Source organism: Vulpes vulpes, chromosome 16 (assembly GCF_048418805.1).
Source record: "Vulpes vulpes isolate BD-2025 chromosome 16, VulVul3, whole genome shotgun sequence".
Taxonomy (NCBI): domain Eukaryota; kingdom Metazoa; phylum Chordata; class Mammalia; order Carnivora; family Canidae; genus Vulpes; species Vulpes vulpes.
In genome coordinates this window covers 84,955,682-84,975,979 of record NC_132795.1, presented here as the reverse complement: position 1 = coordinate 84,975,979, position 20,298 = coordinate 84,955,682, and the positions used below count along the sequence as shown (strand labels likewise).

General features: G+C 34.5%; 2 protein-coding genes across 3 annotated transcripts in view; one reads left to right on the top strand and one right to left on the bottom strand.

The window, feature by feature from the left end:
* The window catches only part of PPP4R3B (protein phosphatase 4 regulatory subunit 3B), a 62,369-nt gene extending 46,452 nt beyond the window's left edge, over positions 1-15,917 (top strand). Inside the window, exons 12-16 of one of the 2 annotated variants that reach the window (XM_025992672.2) lie at positions 1,575-1,744; positions 4,156-4,295; positions 4,694-4,878; positions 6,627-6,829; positions 13,333-15,917. In XM_025992672.2, coding sequence (XP_025848457.1) covers positions 1,575-1,744; positions 4,156-4,295; positions 4,694-4,878; positions 6,627-6,829; positions 13,333-13,428 — 794 coding nt within the window. In that variant the 3' untranslated portion in view covers positions 13,429-15,917. The remainder of the gene's footprint in view (positions 1-1,574; positions 1,745-4,155; positions 4,296-4,693; positions 4,879-6,626; positions 6,830-13,332) is intronic. The other variant, XM_025992673.2, reaches the window with a different exon arrangement.
* Positions 15,918-17,056: 1,139 nt separating this feature from the next.
* CFAP36 (cilia and flagella associated protein 36) overlaps positions 17,057-20,298 on the bottom strand; it is a 28,678-nt gene continuing 25,436 nt past the window's right edge. Inside the window, exons 8-10 of the mRNA XM_025992675.2 lie at positions 18,038-18,177; positions 17,749-17,898; positions 17,057-17,225 (exon numbers count right to left, since the gene is read on the bottom strand). Of these exons, the coding sequence (XP_025848460.1) occupies positions 17,124-17,225; positions 17,749-17,898; positions 18,038-18,177 (392 nt within the window). The 3' untranslated portion in view covers positions 17,057-17,123. The remainder of the gene's footprint in view (positions 17,226-17,748; positions 17,899-18,037; positions 18,178-20,298) is intronic.

Sequence of the window (20,298 nt, the reverse complement as noted above, 5' to 3'; positions counted from 1 at the left end):
TGCCAATCCCCTTATTAAATAAACTATGTTTTTCTTACTGAATTAAAATTTCTCTTTCATTATGCAGTAAATTGCCATATACATCTTGTGTCTTATTTCTTAACTATTATTTCTGAATCTGTTATTTTATAGATGAGTTAAATAGGAAAGTTTATTCTTAGGCCATTATGGCATCTCTTTTGTAAAGTTTAATACATGCTAACTCCCTACTCACTTTTTCTTTTCATAATTTTCTTGGTTCTTAGACATTGATTCTACCATAATAACTTAAAAATAATTTTATCTGGTTATTTATAAGATTATGTTAGGTTTTATATTAATTTTGGAAGGATTGATGTTCTCATGATAGGTGTTCCTATCTGACTTTCTGTAAATAATCCTTTTGGATAACTGCAAAGTAGTCCTATATCAAATCTCCATTATTTAAATGTTTACATTGCTTCAAGATCCATCATTATAAGTAGTGCAGTTCTAACTATATCATATCATTTATCAGCAGTATATGAGAGTGCCTGTTTGCTCACATCTTTACTAATACTTACTTGTCTTTTTAATTTTAAATAACTATTTCTTGTCCTACAAAAAGAGGCAATGTTATAAGTCTAGCACTTCTCTTCACACTAGTTTTTGTTTTTTGGGGTTTTTTTTTCTTCACACTTCTTTAGTGTTACAGTTATCATATGTTTATACCTTATGTGACCTATTTCAGTTTTATTCTCAGATAATATTTAGGATCTCTTTTGACAGGACATCTTCTTTTAATGACTTCCATCTGTGAATAGTGGGTTGAAATGAGAGATTTTTTTCAGTATTTAAAATATGAAAAGCCATGTTATACTGCTTACTTGTTACTCTATTGTTCTTTTACAAATACAGTCTGACTTGCCACAGTACATGTTTACCAAAGGCAAAACAACTCATAAGCAATTGGTAAACAAGGGTTAAAACATATAGGGTTAAAATGTATATGTTATAATGTATAGGTAGTGTCAGTTCACAGATGATTTTTCCAAAGCAAAGAGAACTGAATTAGTGGGAATGAAACTATAGCCTTCATCAGAAGAGTAAAAGACCTTCAGCTCTCCTTGTTAAGCTGGCAGCAGCAAGCCCTTTGGCTTTATTTTCAGAAAATCGAAAGAAGTACCTACCTCCAAAGCTCCCTCTTGCAGAGAGATGAGGCAGTCTTGGGCAGGTTGCACCACTCTTGTGCCCACCTTCATGACAGACAGCCCTGCACTGATTCTGAGCTGCCATCACTACATTGTCTGCATGTCTACCAGCACTGCTCTGAGTACTGCCAGCATTGGCATTCGATGGTTTCTGTGGGGTTTTTTAAATCTCTAAACCATGGAGCTACCTACCAAGTATTGGGTTTTTTGCTAGCTCTAGCTACATGAGTTATACATATTTGAGTAGTCTTTCCTTAACTCTGTTTTTCCTCAAAACCCAATTATTTTTAGTGCACAGCTTTACTTTTTATTTTAGAAGAATATATACATCGCTTTATGTAAAAATGGTTGTATAATAATTGTTATTAATGAGATTATCAACTTGTTCCCTGTATTTTTAATTAGGTGCTCTTCGTTTTATGAGGCGGATAATTGGCCTTAAAGATGAATTTTATAATCGTTACATCACAAAGGGAAATCTTTTTGAGCCAGTTATAAATGCTCTTCTGGATAATGGAACTCGGTACAATCTGTTGAATTCAGCTGTTATTGAGTTATTTGAATTTATAAGAGTGGTAAGTTTATGTTAAAGGATTCTTAGTGAAATAAAATTATTATATGTTTAGCAATGTTAATATTTTAAATTATGAAACTCAGCATAGTGTTTTAATCCATGTTTATTCTATATTATTCCTAGTTCCATTTTTATTGGCCAAGTGTTTCAGAATTATATTTGGCATATGTGGAAATTTGGCCAAGCATGCCATTCATGAGATCTCTGTAATCTATTGTAGGGGTAGTAATAAATAGAAAGGTTGAAAATAATTACTTTGGTAAACTTTGATAGAAGATGCATAAAAGGTAGCTGTTATCATGGAATTTTAAGTTGAAGAGACCAGGAAGTTAGGTGGACCACTCCTTATTTTATAGATAGGGGCTTCACGCACTCGAAGTGATCAAATTGTTTATTCAAGAGCATCAGTTTGGTTATAAGTGCACAGTCAGAGCTTGAACATAGGTCACAGCTCAGTTTTGAGCAACTGAACATCTGTCATAAAAAGATCTGGACAGAACTCTATGTGAACAATACCAATAAGACAAGTAACTGTAGAACCAGTAGAGTAATTTTACCCTCTCCCATATACTGAAATCATTCCACCATGGAAAATGCCCCACATGGTTAGAATTGGTTAGAATTTGTAAAAAGAAAGTCAAAGCTAGAAATTCATTCTCTAGGTTTGGCTCTTAGAAATCAGATTTCTGCTCATAACATGCTGTTCTCATAAAGATTATTTGGCCTACTGGATTACTTTTCTAATAGTAGTCATTTGCCAAGAGTGTGGTTTTCAAAAGGATAAAGAGAGTAGAAGCCTTAGAAAAGACTTTACCCTGGGACACCTGGGTGGTTCAGTGGTTGAGTGTCTGCCTTCGGCCCAGGGTGTGATCCTGGAAACCCAGGATCAAGGATCAAGTCCCACATCAGGTTCCCTATGAGGAGCCTGCTTCTCCCTCTGCCTGTGTCTCTGCCTCTCTCTTTCTCTCTCTCTCATGAATAAATAAAATCATTAAAAATAAAAAAAATTTAAAAAAAGAAAAGACTTTACCCTTAGAAAAGAAAGAACATAGTAAACCAGCTTACTAAGTATCTGAACCCTGGTTCACAGTGCACTGTTTTAATGAACCAGAGAGTGACTTTTATGATTTTTTCCTTAAAATTTTTGGTGAGGTAGTACTGATAAAATGAATTAGTTGTAGAGTTCACAACCCCATCCCTATTCCTATGATTGAATTTGTTTTTCAGAAAATTATTTTGGGTGGTTGATAAAATGTACATTGAATCCCAAAACTTAACTCATCTTTTTAAAGATATATGTATTTATTTGAAAGAGAGAGTGCAAGTGAGGGGAGGGGCAGAGGGAGAGAATCTCATGCAGACTCCCTGCTGAGCATGGAGCCCCACATGGGTCTCAATCCCAGGACCCCAGGATCATGACCTGAGCCAAAACTGAGTCAGGTGCTTAAACCTGAGCCACCCAGGTGCCCCAAAACTTTACTCATCTTTTTGTTCAGTATATAGCACCGGCCATTTACCTGGCTTCCTAATGTTTCTTCTTTGCATATTATTTAATTGAGATTTCCAGGGGAACTAAAGACAAAATCCTTAAAAGAAGCAGATTGTGGTGTATTTTTTAAAGAACTAACATGTATATTTCTTATTAATACTAAATTTCTGAATCACAACTTTAGTTATTATTAGTACTGATCCTACTTCACACCCAGCACTTGGAATGGTTCATTTAGAATTTAAAAGAATTTAGAAGTTATGACTGTCCGTTTATTTCACAAAAATTATACCGTTGGAAGACTGCAGAAATAGGTGGAATTCAAGTTAATAGTTTATCAGATCTTTATATGTAATATAGTCAGAGGAGTCAATGTTTATTATTTATGTAGGGCTTATCCCATTTTTTTTTCTCTTAACATCATTACTTTTCCCATTTTGATACCAGTTAAGCAAGGAGCCATTAAGTAGCACCTAAAATTTATTGAAAATGTAATTTCAGCACCTGCCTTCGAACTAGTTGTGTGCTCTTCATCAGGTCATCCAACCTTTCAGATCTTCAATTTTCCTTTTCTGTAAATTGGGGGTAATAAAACCCATTTCATAGAATTTTTAGAGGAGGATCAAGTGAAAGTATATATTAAAGTGCTTTTTAAATTGTAAAGTGCTATGTAAATGCAAAAAATAAACAGAAGATGTAAAATAAACCTGTTTACTTTCAAATGTTTTATAGTCCCCCAAAAGGGCTTCTTTTTTATTCCAATTTTTCTCTGGAGGCCTGGCTCATGTGTACAGAAACTAGGACATTTATTTTTGTGATGTGATTTTGAAAAACCTTTTTTGATCAGCTTTGGAACTATAAAAAAGTTTTTCTCCTAACAGTCATTGACTTATATTTGAATTGTAAATTTTGTCCTTATACAGGAAGATATCAAGTCTCTTACTGCACATATAGTTGAAAACTTTTATAAAGCACTTGAATCAATTGAATATGTTCAGACATTCAAAGGATTGAAGACTAAATATGAGCAAGAAAAAGACAGACAAAATCAAAAACTGAACAGGTACTGTTTAAATATATTGCATTTATAGTCTATAAAATTACATCTGAAAGCATCTTCTGTTTGGATCTGACATGTGAAATTTATCCAGGAGTATTCTTTCTGTCATTAGATAGTACGGGATTGCGTAGAAGGGTAGGATATTCTCCCCACCCAGAATCTTTTATATGAAAAATGACTGCTCTGTATAATAACTCAAGATAAATTTTTAATTTGCAATATCCTTAAATATTTTGGAGTGTTCTCTGGTTATATCTTGTATCACAATTGAGGTAATGATGTAAATTATATGAAGTTAAAATTACTTTAGCTCCTCTTAGTGTTCTATATATTTATTCTCAAATTTAATGTGGTCACAAACTTTAAATCATTACTCAGTGTTTGTGATATGTTTCTTACAGTGTACCATCTATATTACGTAGTAACAGATTTCGCAGAGATGCAAAAGCCTTGGAAGAGGATGAAGAAATGTGGTTTAATGAAGATGAAGAGGAGGAAGGAAAAGCAGTTGTGGCACCAGTAGAAAAATCTAAGCCAGAAGATGATTTTCCAGATACTTATGAAAAATTTATGGAGACAAAAAAAGGTATTAAAATTTTGAAAATTTAAATAATGTATCACTTAAGTACAGAAATTATCAGTTGCTTGTGAAAGTCTGGTCATAGTATATAGCATGAAAATGAATTTTATAATGAATCAACCTTTTAAAATATCCACATCTTTTTCTAAATCTGGGAGTTATTTTCATGTGTAAACTGTTTTTCTTGAAACTTGCCATTTTGTGACGCTTATTTGCTATTTATTTTTAAAGATTTTTAAAATTTATTCATAAGAGACAGAGAGGCAAAGACCTAGGCAGAGGAAGAAGCAGGCTTCCTGTGGGGAGCCTGATAACAGGACTCGATTCCAGGACTCTGGGATCCACGACCTGAACCAGAGTCAGACACTCAACGACTGAGCCACCCAAGTGCCCCTTCATTTGCTGTTTAGAATTACATTGTCTACTTATACATTGCTTTCTATAAACAATCTTGATTTATTTCTGTACTGAAATCTCCAGTAATAATAGAGACCATATAGATCCATAGAAACTTTCCAGAGTGCTCTGCCTTTTATAACTGAGGAAACTAAGCTCAAAGAAGTAACTTTGCTATTTGAGGTTTTTAAATCATTTTAAAAATTTCATAAAGATAGACTATCAAGAGAAGTAGAATTTCCCATCTTTCAAATGTGTTGCACTTGTCTGTAAAACAGATATGGGCAGCCCGGGTGGCTCAGTGGTTTAGCACCGCCTTCAGCCCAGGGCGTGATCCTGGAGACCCAGGATCAAGTCCTATGTCAGGCTCCCTGCAGGGAGCCTGCTTCTCTCTCTGCCTGTGTTTCTGCCCCCCCCCCCCCCCCTCTCTCTCTCTCTCTCGGTGTTTCTCATGAATAATTAAATCTTTAAAAACCTGAGATCCTACCTTTTAAAAGAATTAATCACTTTAACTCTGTAGCTTAAAAAATCACCATTATTTGAGTACTGTCCTACATCATATAAATGTTTACTACAAATTTACATTTTGAGAGGCAAAAGCATTTTTCCTACTTACGACGTTTTTCCTGCAACTGTTATTCCCAGCCTCATTCATTATGTACTCGCTTCTTAATGTCTGAAATTCTATTCATGATGAGAATGAAATTCTCATCATGGTGTGAAGATGTCCTAAGGTATAAGTAACTTGGTAGCTTAATTCTTCTACCTTTATTCATTATAGGCACTGCCCTAACTACCATAGAAAGGGGCAGCAAGGCCATACTTGAAGCTTTGAATCCACTTTAGAATCATACAAAAAAAGGAGCAACCAGGAGTGAAAGGATAGTAGACGCCTAAGTCATAAGAGAAACAGTTAAAGGAATCTGGAATATTCAGGAAATAAGAGACTGATAGACATGATCGTATCATTGTCTTTAGGCATTTGAAATACTGACTTGTGGGAGGGGTTAACAGGTTTTTCACATGGATTTACGGATTTTAGAAGTATAGGGTCAGTGCAGTGAAGAGAAGGTGCAAAGAAACAATGAAAGGCAGAGTCAAACAGGTAATGAATCCTTGTTGTGTCCTAGATACAACACTGTAGAATTCTAGCGTAGGATGGCTAATTCTGGTATATGATTCTTAAGGTCCTTTCAAATCCTGAGATTTCTAAGATTAAAGACTAATTACTGTACACATCATGCTCCATGGCTCTTACAAAACAAAGGCAATGTTTTATAAGTTTTTAAGCTATTGTTCTTTTTTGCTTATTTAGGAATATTTACTGAAAAAGATTAAAAATTTTACTTTCGCTTTAGCAAAAGAAAGTGAAGACAAGGAAAACCTTCCTAAAAGGACATCATCTAGTGGCTTCAAATTTACATTCTCCCACTCTGCCAGTACTGCTAATGGAACAAATAGTACAAACAGTAAGTCTGTAGTAGCTCAGACACCACCAACAAGTTCTAATGGATCCTCCTCCAAAACTACAAACTTGGCTACATCAGTAACAGCCACCAAGGTATGTGAAATTATTCTATACACAAACTTTGTTTTTTCCATCTTTAAAACTGTTTCATATTTACTGAAGAAAATTTGAATTAAAAAATTAATTTATATGCAATTGATAAATTACTGAACACCACATCTGAAACTAATGATGTACTTACATGTTGGCTGTTGAATTTAAATACAAAATAAATTTCAAAGAAGAAAAGTTGTACACATTGTCATCACAGAATAGTGACTGCTAAACATTTGGTTGATTTCTTTAGGTATATGGGTTTACCTGACATGCAGTGAGGTTTTTCTAGAAACATAGTTTTGTGTCCTGCTTTTATTTATTTGTTAAAAGAATTTTTCTACATTTTTTTCTTTTTGTTAAAAGAATTTTTCTTTCAAAACACTGTTGATGACTACAGAATTTCATTTTATTTAGGCATATCATAACACTTGTAAGCAACCCACCTAGTAATATTTTGGAGCACATAAGTTGATTCTGACGTTTCTTTCATTGATGGGACTACTGGTGTGTTGCATTTTATTTTCTTGAATCAATGAGTAGAAGAATGTTTTCATATTGTCATATACCTCTAGAAGTTTCTACCAGTTTACATTACCATAAGCATTGTATGAGTGCTTGGCTCATTGCAGCTTTGCCAGTGTTACTAACAATTCTTTTTAATCTTAGCCCATTAGGTAGCAGAAACAGTATAGATTTCATCCCCAATCGTGTGTCCTTTGTTAGTAGCAAGTTTGAATATTATTAGTCTTTTGAATTTGCTCTTCTGCAAGTTGTCTTTTCATAGTCTTGCCTTTTAAAAATTGGATTACATGCTGCTTAATATGAATGAATCTTTATAAGGATATTAGCCGTTTTGTCATTTGCATAGCAAATGTGTTTCCCATTGGTTACTTTTTTTTATATAAACAAGTTTAAATTTTATATGAAACATTTTTCATTCATTTAAATTGTTATGGTATGTAACCATCCTCATCTCCAAAAAAGAGTGGCTTAAAAAGGCATAAATATAAGACAACTGTTAACATAAGGGTAGGAGGACAAGAGGATGGAAATGCCATAGTAGTAGAAAACCTAATCTGAAGAGATGCTTCTAGGTTTGAATACAAAATATAATTTGAGTTTATTTTACAAAAATGTAGTCTTTATTCAGTATTGTATTGTGGTAGGTGCTTGACTAAAGATACAGGAGTAGCATTTTCAGTGAGATGCTACTGCTTTTGAAACATTTTATTTTTTAAAAGATTTTATTTATTTATTCATGAGAAATAGAGAGGCAGAGACACAGACAGAGGGAGAAGCAGGCTCCATCCTGGGAGCCCTAAGCGGGACTACGATCCCAAGTCTCCAGGATCACACCCTGGGCTGAAGGCAGCGCTAAGCCACTGAGCCACCCAGGCTGCCCAAAACATTTTATATTTTTTAACTAGAAATTTTAAAATTAAATTTCACTTCTTGATAGGATAGTTTGGTGTAATATTTGTGGCACTATATTAATATTTGCTGTGAAGTTAAATTTTTCAGGTAAATCTTGGTTCTGCCTTTTTCTAGGCTATATGACCTTGAATAAGTTATTAAATCTCTCAGGAGCTTAATATTTCTTCATTTTAAACAAGGATAAAATAGCACCAACTCAATAGGCTTTAAAAATATTAAATTATTCAATAAATGTAAAAAGCTTAGAACACTACTTGCACCTTCTCAATATATATACTAGCTTTTCTTTCTTTGTTTTTTAAGAATTTATTTGAGAGGGATGCCTGAGTGGCTCAGCAGTTGAGCATCTGCCTTCAGCTCAGGGCATGATCCCCGGAGTTTCGGGATCGAGTCTCACGTTGGCCTCCATGTGAGGAGCCTGCTTCTCCCTCTGCCAATGTCTCTGCCTTCTCTCAGTGTCTTTATGAATAAATAAATAAAATCTTTAAAAAAAAAAAAAAAAGAATTTATTTGAGAGAGAAAGACAGAGATACTGAGATAGATAGAGCACAAGCAGGGAGGAGAGGGAGAAGCAGGCTCCCCACTGAGCAGGGAGCCCACATGGGACTGGAGAACTGGATCCCAGGACCCAGGATCATGACCTGAGCTGAAGGCAGACACTAAACCAGCTGAGCCACCCAGGTGCCATGCTTTGCTTTTTTTAATCCGAGTGATACATGCACTTACTTTGAAAAATCAAAATAGTGTTAAAATGTTGAGAAAAATCAGTCCTCTTTTTCCTCTCCAGAGATTGCTTTAGAACTCTTCTTGTACCTGTTTCTTCTATTTCTAAATAATCTGTTAAAAATTCATATTGTTTTATCAAGTTTAAACCTAATTTGTTAAATTCTTGATATGGTAGATAAAGAGTTTAGCATGTGAACACTCCTTAGCACATCCTCTCTCTTATTTCTCCCTTATATCAAAAATTTTGGTTAAAATAATATTTGATAATTTTATAGCTATAATGACAATGTAAATATTCTTTACTCATGAATTTTTTTCCTGGTCTTTTTTTTTTTCCTGGTCTTTTTTTCTGTACTGTATTTTTCTTGGTAACTTTTCTCTTTGAATAAATAATTACCATCATTTTTTTTTCATTTGTTGCAATAGTTAGGTGTCTGTCACTAATTCTTTTAGTATCTTTCAGGTTAGTTTCTATATTCTCTGGAAGTCTCCTGTCTGGTTCTGGCCTAGATCGCTTGCTCTCTAGACTTGCTGTATAGCTCTTGTCTTAAGGCTTGCCTAGGCCATTATCCTAATACTTCTTTTGCCTCTCTCTTTCTTGTATTGTTTCCTGGGCCTTATGTCTCTGTTCTCTTCTAGATTTTCCCTCTCCTTTTGGTGGAGCAAATCCTGTAATAATTGTTTTCTGAGAAAATCCCATTAGAGATAAAATTTGAGCCCCTGCATGTATGAAAATGTATTGATTCTGTCCTACCTGACAATTTAACTGAATATAGAACCAAATTGGAAATAATTTTCTTCTAAAAATTTGAAGTTATTGCTGCCAAGAAATCCAGAGACATTCTTTCTGATCGTTTGCATGTCATTTTTTATTTTCTTCTTGAAAGCAGCTAAATAGTCATGACCTTCAGTTGAGAAGCATTTTATGCTATTTCACTGTAACTTACTATTAGAATGTTGGGTCTTCTGTATTGATTTTACAATTGTCATAATTTTTCTAATATTATTTTTTAAATCTTATTCTATCTCCTGGGTTATTTCTTAGAGTTTTTTTTTTTTTAAGATTTTATTTATTTATTCATGAGAGACATGGGACAGGGTGGAGAGAGAGAGGCAGAGACACAGGCACAGGGAAAAGCAGGCTCCATGCAGGGAGCCTGACATGGGTCGATCCCGGGACTCCAGGATATGGCCTGGGCGGAAGGCAGGCGCTTAACCGCTGAGCCACCCAGGGATCCCCATATTTCTTAGAGTTCTTAATTCATTATCCTTACAGATAATTTTTTACTTATGATTGAGCAAAATCAAGTACTAACACAAATTTTTCACTCTTTTTGACACTAATAGCAGATTGCTGAATATATTTGTTCTACACCTTTTTGGGGGAGAAGGAGAGAACAGTGATTGTTCTTGGAAAATAAATGGAAAATAAATGGAAAATAAATGGAAAATAAAAAATAAAAATCACACTAGATTATGACAAAAGTTTGAAGTTCACTATCTTTTGATTACCACAATTGAATTGATTGGTTCTTAAAATTAAAGAGATGAAGTGTGAACCTGTCCATTTTCCTTTGTAAGGCATTCTAATAAAGTTCTAATATGCTTTTAAAAATTGCATTCTTTGAAAACTTGATAGTTCTCAAGGCTGGTAAGACATTAGCTACTAATGAAATTACAAAGATTTTTTTTTTTTAACTTGTAGAGCTGTAAAACATGCACATTTTCCTTGAAGACGACTACTTACCCCCCCCCCCCAAAGAAAGAAAAATATTTTAAAAATCAGAATCAGAAACGATTAGTGGGTCCTAAAACCAACAGTTCTTTTGCCACAGATTAACAGAAGAGAATACTGCATCTTGCATTTTCTCTTAACAAACTTAACCTGGGTGAGCCAACAGTTCAGGCAAAAACCAACAGTTCTTTTGCCACAGATTAACAGAAGAGAATACTGCATCTTGCGTTTTCTCTTAACAACCTGGGTGAACTTTCCATGTTAGGACATAAGAGAACTCTCTCCATAGAATTCCAGAGTATGATATACTTTAATTTATAACTTACTCTTGATGCATTTTAACGTTGTTTCCAGCTTTTTGCAGCTAAAACAATTGTATGTGACTTTCTCCACAAAATATTTTATATACATGTTTATTTCTGTATAGAATATGCTTTTAGTTTTGATTAGTTATCACATTTACTCAGTAAAATGGAAATACATCGAGAGTTCTTAACATGGTATATATATATGGCTGATACCAAAAGCTTACTTAATACTTTAGGACATATTAGAGGTAGTCCCACCAAAGTTGGGAACAAGATAGGACACCACTGTAACCATTGTTCAGGGGTACTTGCCAATGCAGTTAGGTGAGATAAAGAAATTAAAGCTATAATAATTAGGAGATATAAAATAACTACTTTTGCTGATGATTTTTAAAATTTTTATTAATCATGTTTATGGAAGATCTATATATTTTGAGTAGAAGATAATTTTTGAATTCTCTCCTTAAATTTTTAAACATGATGAATCATGATAATAGTTTCCTAACTTATAATTTGTTAATTCATTGGTTTATTTGGTTCAGAAAAACTGTCATTGTTTCTTCATAGGTAATGTTATTTGTTTTCATCCCTTCTTTCATATTGGAAACTTTTCTCAAGGGTATTTGGCATAAGTGGTACAATTGCAATCTGATAGTTATTTTAAAACAAGTATGTTTATGTTTTTATATTAAGTCTGGAGTCTGTCAAATTCTTTAAAAGATGTATCTCTGGATTATAGACCTTCTAATATTTCATGTTTTATATTGCTATTTTCAATAAAAATGATTGTTTTAACATATAGGAGTTTGTTTATGATATAGATGGATAATAGAGATGAAATTAAATTGTGTAGCTGAGTGTTTCAGATATATTTATTAATTTTAACAAATGTTTGTACATTGTGATATGTAATCTATAATCCTAAACACGATCAAAACATTCCTTTATAACTTGTTATCTTTGTGAATATTAGATTGTGCCCTTTTAGAAAGTAATTACATCTTCTATCTTCTCTCATCTAACTTGTTTGGCTTAGAAAACCAATGAAAAAGAATGATTTTAGTAATAGCAGCTAGTAGCAATTATTGAACACTCTATCTACATACCAAGCACTGTGCCAAATGCTTTTTAAGTTTTATTTTCAATTTAATTTTCAAAGTAGTTCAGTGAGGTCTGACTACTATTATTATACCAATTTTGCAGATAAGGAAAATGTGGCATAGAGATTCTAAATCGGTAGCCCATAGTCCTGCATCTAAAGTGTGGCGTTGGAATTTGAAGTCAGGCAGACCACAATCAATATATTCTTATCAATTGAGACAATACTGCCTCTTATCAAACTTAAGACTTGAGAAAGCAGGATTCTCACATATGTAAATATGGTATAAATAAGTTTAACTCCCAGACTTTCTGATAATGGTTTCTAGCTGCTCGTTGGCCTTTGTTGACTAATATTACAGTGGTTCAGTTATATCTTGGCAAAGTGTTATGGCTAGATGTCTGAGTTCTTTAAATATGAAGCTACTTAGCTTTGAAATATGAGTTATTTCGGTTGTATTTGTTTATTACTTTGTCTAAAGGGTTTGAACTAAATTCATTGTTTACAGTAGCCCTTGTAACCTGTGGGACATATGTATAAACTTGATGGGATGGATTCTAAATGAGTGCAAACCTGAGGACATTTAATTTCCTGGGTAGTGTCCAGAGCTTTAATAGGAATTTTAGGGGTCCAAACATCTGAATTACCTCATTACTTTCCTTTTGGTTACAGAGAGGTAGCTCTAAATTTTTTAGTTATTAGTTTTAGGAATCATGTCATGTGTTTATCATCAAAAGCATTATGAAAACAGTGGTATGCACTGAGTGATGAAATACACACCTGAAGTACAGAGACAAAAGGTGGGCTTCCTGTCACTGGCTGACTACTCACTCCTGTTTAAATGTAGAGAAATGAATGAGTTCATTTTCACAATCTTAGCTCCCAGTGTCATGATGATTTGTGAGTCCTGCTATGCAGAGATACATGTTTCCACAGTGAAAGTTCGCTGAATTGGGAGGTGTTGTTAAAAATCTAAGAGCTAAATAGAAAAGTTGGGGGTAACCTAGAGTGCCACCAATGTACCAGGTGTTCGTAATTTTCAAGCTGTTCCTTTATCAAATTCAAATATATCTGTTTGAGATATATATGATTAAATAGTTTAGAAAAGTTATTTGTGATGTCTTTAAAAGTGATTATACTAAGTAAGTTTTTTTCCCCTTAAGTTACATATGTTAAGAATTTTTTTATTCTTCAATAGGGAAGTTTGGTTGGTTTAGTGGATTATCCAGATGATGAAGAGGAAGATGAAGAAGAAGAAACATCTCCCAGGAAAAGACCTCGTCTTGGCTCATAAAATACTTAGTGGGGACCCTCAACGTGTGGTCTTACTAAAATGCTGCAACTGTTCGATGAGCTGAAAATCTGAATCAGAAAGCTTTCTCACTTGAACTTATAAATATATGAGGAGTAGCAAAAAATACTCAGTATATCAGCTAGGAGAGTTTAGTTCTGTAAAAAACCAGGCTTCCCAGGAACTTGATTGCTTGCTAGTAATTAAGGGTTTTGCCTTTCAGGCTGTCAAAAAAAATAAAATAAAATAAAATAAGGTTAGTAACCAGAACCTGGGAGATAGCTTCTCAGTGAGGAAACTCTCAGGTTTGGGGATGGCTTGGGGGAGGGACAAGGTTGATAAAATAATATTAAATGCAGGGTTGCTCCAGGGGGTATCCGATCTAGAAACAATTACAAAACTTTAGTTACAAACCCAATAACATTACTTGTATAATGGTGCTGGCCATGTTGTTTTAATCAGTTGCCTCTTTTTAAAAAAATTTTTATGAAACCAAATTCAACTATCATAAAAGTGAAGTTATGCTGTTGGGACCATTTTTTTTGAAGATTTAACAGAAATTCAGCCTTATAGGTAGTTGGAAGGAAGTACACTCTGTGTTACAGTACATGTTGAGTTTTCTACACCAGGAATTTTCAGTATGTATTTTGATGAAAACAAACTGGATTCAAAATGGACAGTTCTTCTTAATAGAACTTTACAGCACTTTTAGAGATAACTGATGCCAAGAATCAGTACAGTAGTATTTCATAATGACTTTTCTCCAGAAACTTGGGAGTGGATTGAACAGAATGTTTCCAAATGTCTCCCCGTAGTACATACAATCTTTTGTGCAAGATAATTTGAAGTCACTTTCTGCTTTGTTCATAAAGTTGTCTCTCTCCAGAGCTGCGAGTAAGTTTTAAAGTATAATATATAAAGACTCACATACAAAGACTAGTGCTGAATTAAGTGGCATTTAATATCTAGAGGCCATTTGGATCCAAGAAGTTATTACTTCAGTATCAAAGTCAGTATGCAGCACATGAAGTTTTCCATAAAACAAACAAGGGTGTAATATGAAAGCTGCTTTTTTAAAAGAGTAAAAGCACATTCCATGTACGTAAATGAATTTAAAATAAGTTGAGGCAAACAGTTAAAGAGGTTTTATTTTTAGAACAGCAAGTTACCTGTAAATATTTTAATGTTAGTTTGCTCATCTATGATCTGAGATCATGCTGAAGTGAGGAAATACGTCCCCCAAACAACAACTTAATGCATTGGGAAAAAAACTAAAAACAGTAATTCTGGCTACAATCTTCAGATCACCCTTGTAATGTGTTATGGGTCCATTTTTCCTGGAATAGCTTAACCTGAAGCAGTTTCCCCTGTTTTGGAGATTTTGTAGTTAATTTTAATTTTGGCTATTGTTTGGAAAAGATGGGCTGTCTGTGTAGATATGAAGTATAGTTTTTCCATAAAACAGATGTTTATTTTGTATTAAAAATACCACTGTACTTGTTTTACACCATTTGTATACATGTGGTGATATTAATGCTGAACTGTAAAATTCAGGAATTAAAATGTGACCCTGTAATTCTATGATTGTTGCTTTTGTTTGGTTTATTGTAAATATAAGTTAATTCCATTTTGAGATATGTCCATTTTATAATATCTTTTAAAAGCCAATAAATTATCCATAGATATTTATTATAAACCACTTAGTCCTACACCAATCTGAAAAAATTCTAAACAAACCGCGGTTGACTGCACTTTAAGTATCACTGATTCTACTTACAGAAGGTATGCCTTGGGCAAATGAAGTCCCAGCACCAAAACATCACAGCAATGGGGCTAGTCTCATCTCTTTTATTAAAGGTACATATAATGATAAAGACCTTCCACTTTATAAGGCAAGGGACTCAGGATAATTTAAGATCAGTAAAGTTGCCATCTGAATACATTTTTTTTTTAAGCAAGTTCTATAAAGCCCCTTTCATTCTTCTTAGCTCTTAATAAATTTCCTCTTGTCATCTAAGAAGCCCAGGCCTAAAGCATTTCCCTATTGACTCTTGACTCTTCCTGATTAAGTAATTTTAAAGTTCCAGTAGGAAGTAATATGTTTATACTTCATGAAGAGTTTAATTTTCGTTTCTAAAGAATTGCCATGAGTCAAACATTTAAATCATCATCTTAATAACCTTTCTTCTTGCAAAAATGTGAATGTTTTGTTGACTTACAGGATAACCGTTTTCATGGTACATATGCTCACCCACAATGATATGAAAACAGGGCTTAAAATATCCCTTGAAAGAATAACTATTAAAGTTTCCACATGTTAGCTGCTGTCTTAATGACTATCCTCAGGCAGATCAGGATTTTTATATCTTTATCTTCACTCGGTGAAGCAAGCCAGAGCCCACATTTGTATGCCTGAGGTTCTCTTAAAATTATATCTGTAAACATGTATCCAGTATAAAAACTATTTTTAATAAAAAGTTACGTGAAACAGATTTCTGTGTTTTAATCACTAGTTCTTCCTCTTGTCCATCTAAGTGATGAAAATCTAACAAATGTAATGCTGGTTTTTCTCTGCAGGTTGAAGACTGGAGCTAAATAAACTTTGGTTTCCCTTTTTAAAAGTTTATAACTGTAGATTTAAAGAGATAAAATGGAACTATAAGTTAAACTGAAGGAGCAATCTGTAACTAGAAATGGGAGTGCTTGTTGGATGACACAGGAAGTTTTCTGAAAGAAGGGTTTATCCTACTATTCTGACTCTCGGTAAGCCAACTACCACAGAAAACCATCCAGGACCACTTCACATAAAAATGACCGACACCCGCAGCTTCATTTCCCTCTGAAGGCTCAGTCGATTATTCCCTTTACCTTTTTTAATGGTAGGTTTTCTCAAAAGAGTACCTGAGTATTTTTGACATCCATTTTCCAAGTCCTGTTTGCTCCTGCACGAGATTAGTCTTTTAATTGGATTTCCTTACAGTTGGTACCCTCACGACTCGAACTCCCCCAGTTTCCATACAGCAGCCACACATTTTTTTTTTTTAACTGAACATTGTGATGATGACTTCCCTGCTTTCAAACTTTTCAGTGACTTCCCATTACCATTATAAAATTTGAAATCTTCACATTTCCTACAAGGCCCTTAAATCAATACCCCACCTATCTCTAATTGCATATGCCAGCCTTCCCCCTCATTCTACATACACTCACCCTCCTGCCAATTCCTCACTAGCTGCTTCATTCTTTCCTGCACCACGACCTGGTGTTCCTTCCCATTGCTCCCAGCAACTGGCTTTCCAATCAGCTTAAACATTGCTTTCTCAGGAGGCTTGGCCAGCCCTCCTGATATTACTGCACTTTTCCCTTCTTACACTTTGCTCTTTGGGCCTTCCTCACTAGCCCCATGAAGGCAGGGAAACTGATGACCTAGTTGACTACTGCATCCTTGGCACAGTGCTGAGAACAAACAGGTAACCAAGTTTGAATGAATAAATGCACTATCGGCTTTCTATACCCCTTCTCAGCCCAAGTAGCTGCCTTCTCCACCACCCTTTACCTCCAAAATTTAATAAAGTAGTAATAATAAGCTTATATTTGCATTTATGAACACAAGTATTTGAAACTAACAAGCTCGGTTTAAGGATTAAATAATTTATTTTTAAGAAAATTTGAACTGTTTTGCTAAGTTGTTTTTAAAATTACTTATTAATAACTTCTTCTTTAAGTTTCTCTGCAAGCAATCTCCTCTTTAGTAACGTTTGCTTCTCCTCTGCTGTCATTTCTGGTTTCTCTGTCATTTCCTTAAAACAAAACAAAACAAAACAACAGAAAAGAAAAAAAAATTGGCTATAGTATAAGATGGGTTCATTTGTCTAAAATTCCCAACATACTGCCTCAAAGAGCATTTTCAGTAAATAAAAATTTAAAAAGCCACATGTGGACTGGGTTCCCTAAATCTCTTCTTTGCAAAAATCCTTTTAGGGAAGAAAGCCTCTTGGAGGTGGTGATGAGGGTACTGTTGCTGCTTTGTGGATAAAATATTGCAAAAGGCTTAGGTAAAATAGGCTGCTGACCCATAAGCACCCAGAGCAGGGCAAGTAAAGAAACAAGTGTAAATGAAACCGCTATCATTTCAACCTCACAAAATCATATCACAATGATCTCATGGCCTGGCAAAAACTGAACAGGTGCTACACCAGCAGTGAGGTTAATATGACTGGATCTACAAGCAACATTCATTATCAAGGCTGTCTTGCACACAATCTGATTTTGACAATTCCACCTCTAGATTTGCAAAGCTTTACACACTAAAGCTAGTCATACCTCTACCTCCCCAGCAGGCTTTCCTTTCTGCTCCGAGTTTTGTATCTGCTTAGTCTTCATATCCTTTCTCATGGACATCAACTTATCTCTCTTCTGCTTGAGATAGCGCTCTCGTTGTCGGAGCTCTTCTGTTCCAAGTGTTGATAAATTCTGGGTCAAAAAAGAGAAGGACTATTTAAATTCAAGTCCAAGATACTAACAAAAGCCAAGTGTATGGCTGTTCACATTGTTTGTTCCTATTACTTTGTCATTCTCTTCATAGTTCTTAAAAAGTAATTTTTTTACTTACTGCTATTGGTCCTTCAATGCTTGCATGTTCTAGGCCAGGGATCTTCAGGCCTTTTTGTGGGAAGGAGGAAGTTTCAGACAGCATTTCCGGCTTTCTTGCCAAAGGTTGTACTGACTGATTAGCAAAATGCATTTTAACTTCTGGCAGTAATTAGATAGAGACCAATTAGAATGTTATAAAAAAAATATTGAGTACCAGCCTAGGCTCACCAAAATGCTTAGTGTTTTCTTCTCCCACCCCCCCACCCCCCCACACTTTTACTCAACACACACTGATTCAGTGCCTAGATTGTTTCAAGCCCTGGGTGAGAATAAACATGGTCCTTGTCTTCAAGGAGCTTGAACTACTCTTACTCATGAGTAAGGACATTTCAATAAATCCCAAGCTCCTACTGTTTGGTACTACAGCTACAAGAAGTATAATACTTGTCTAAAGATTAGAACTACAATAGAATGTAATACAAGGTTCCCACATACGCTAAATAAACAGTACACAAAAATCCCTTACTGGCAATGTAACTCGTTGCCAAACTTGCTTACAGAAGAAACTAAGTGACCCTGTGTTTTCAGAACAATGAAGTTAAAGCTTCAATTACTGTACTAGACAATAATACCAATATCAACTTTTTGTTTGTAATTCATACTGAAGATAACTTTAACAAACCTACCAACACTGTAAGAAAATGTAAAGATTTTAAAGTTAAGTAGAACTTAGAAGCAGACACAACAAAGCACTCAATATTTTCCAGTGATTTGGTGACTGTGCTAAGATTAAGAAACCAGATAAACATGCTAGATGCTTTTCTGAGCCTTTTTTATAAGACAAGGTGATTTTTTTTTAAGATGAAACATTTCATCTGAAACATTTTCAGGGTAAGGACATGAACTATGAAAGCAGATTGAGACAAGAAAAAAACTCAGATAAAAATGATAGCAAGAACTCAAAGGATGGGTGAACATGATATATATACATGTCTCAAAATGTTTAAAAATCTTGACAGCACAGTAAAATTGGAAATAAAATTCTGCATGAGCAAAAAACTTGCCAAGGACCACTGCTTTAGCATGGGGTGAGTGGACTGACGGCAGTGCTAGGGAGGTTGGAAGAACAGCCCTTAAGCCTCTTGGACAGTAAGGAGAGTCTCCATAAGAGATGAGGCTGGAGCTAACCTCCAACCAACAAGACAGGGAGTTACAGAATTAACTTAGAAATAAAGATGCTCAAGCAAGTTGGTCATTGCGAACCAATGTTGAACTCTTGTTCAACATGCCACTCTTGCTGATGGTGACTTTACACAAAGGCTTAACCCTCGATATGGAAGCACACAGTGAAGAAGGGGTAATTTGTTTCATTTCTGAGGAGGGGGATCCCAGGCACATAAGCATTTATATTCAATTCATGTACTTGTTCTGGATAATTCTTTCCTTGAGTTTGTTAGTTATGAACAGCTTGTACATTCTAACTCAGACCTAGGAAAGTACTTGAAACCAAAATACTTAGCTTCTCTGATTTCTAGGAATAGACAATCAGAAAACTAGGAAGCTTAAAGAAAGATCATCTTATCTCTGGCAACTCTTTGCATCAATCTGAGAACAGATGCCATCCATTTCTAGCAGGAACCAAGGAAACACATGAAAAAAGGAAATTAACTCTTTTTTTAATTCTTCCCCAAATTAGGTTTTCAAAATGGACTTCCATCACTGTGCATGAAATGATTTTCAGGAATATCAGATATACTCATTTTTAAAAATAGTTTTTGGAAACTAAAGTCATTACTTTAGAAATTATCTGCCATTTATTCAGAGCCACATAAGTCCATACTTGAGTTATATGTGGTTTGAGATTAAGTTTTCTATAACTTCTCTTAATAGATAAGGAACTAGACAAAGCAGATGTATTCCAATTATGTGAGACACAAGACTGAAACAGTGTGGACTTAGGTCTGCATAAAACAGAAAGTTAAACTTGGGCCAGGAAATTTAAAAAGAGCTCAGACAAATCTAAAGCAGGTGCTTTCACAAACATAACTCAAATGAAGTTATTCTACCTAGAATCTGATTATGAAAAAAGAAAAATGGTTAAATTTGCTAGGAAGAAAGAAGAAAGGTAATTTCATAAACCTGCTTCTGTTTCATATGCCCCATTGTTTTATTAACTAAGAGTATAGTTCCTTAAAATAAATGGGTAAATATCAAACCCATCTTATCTCAATTATAAAAGTTCTTATATACTAAAGTGTAAAAGAACACAAGATTTGGAGG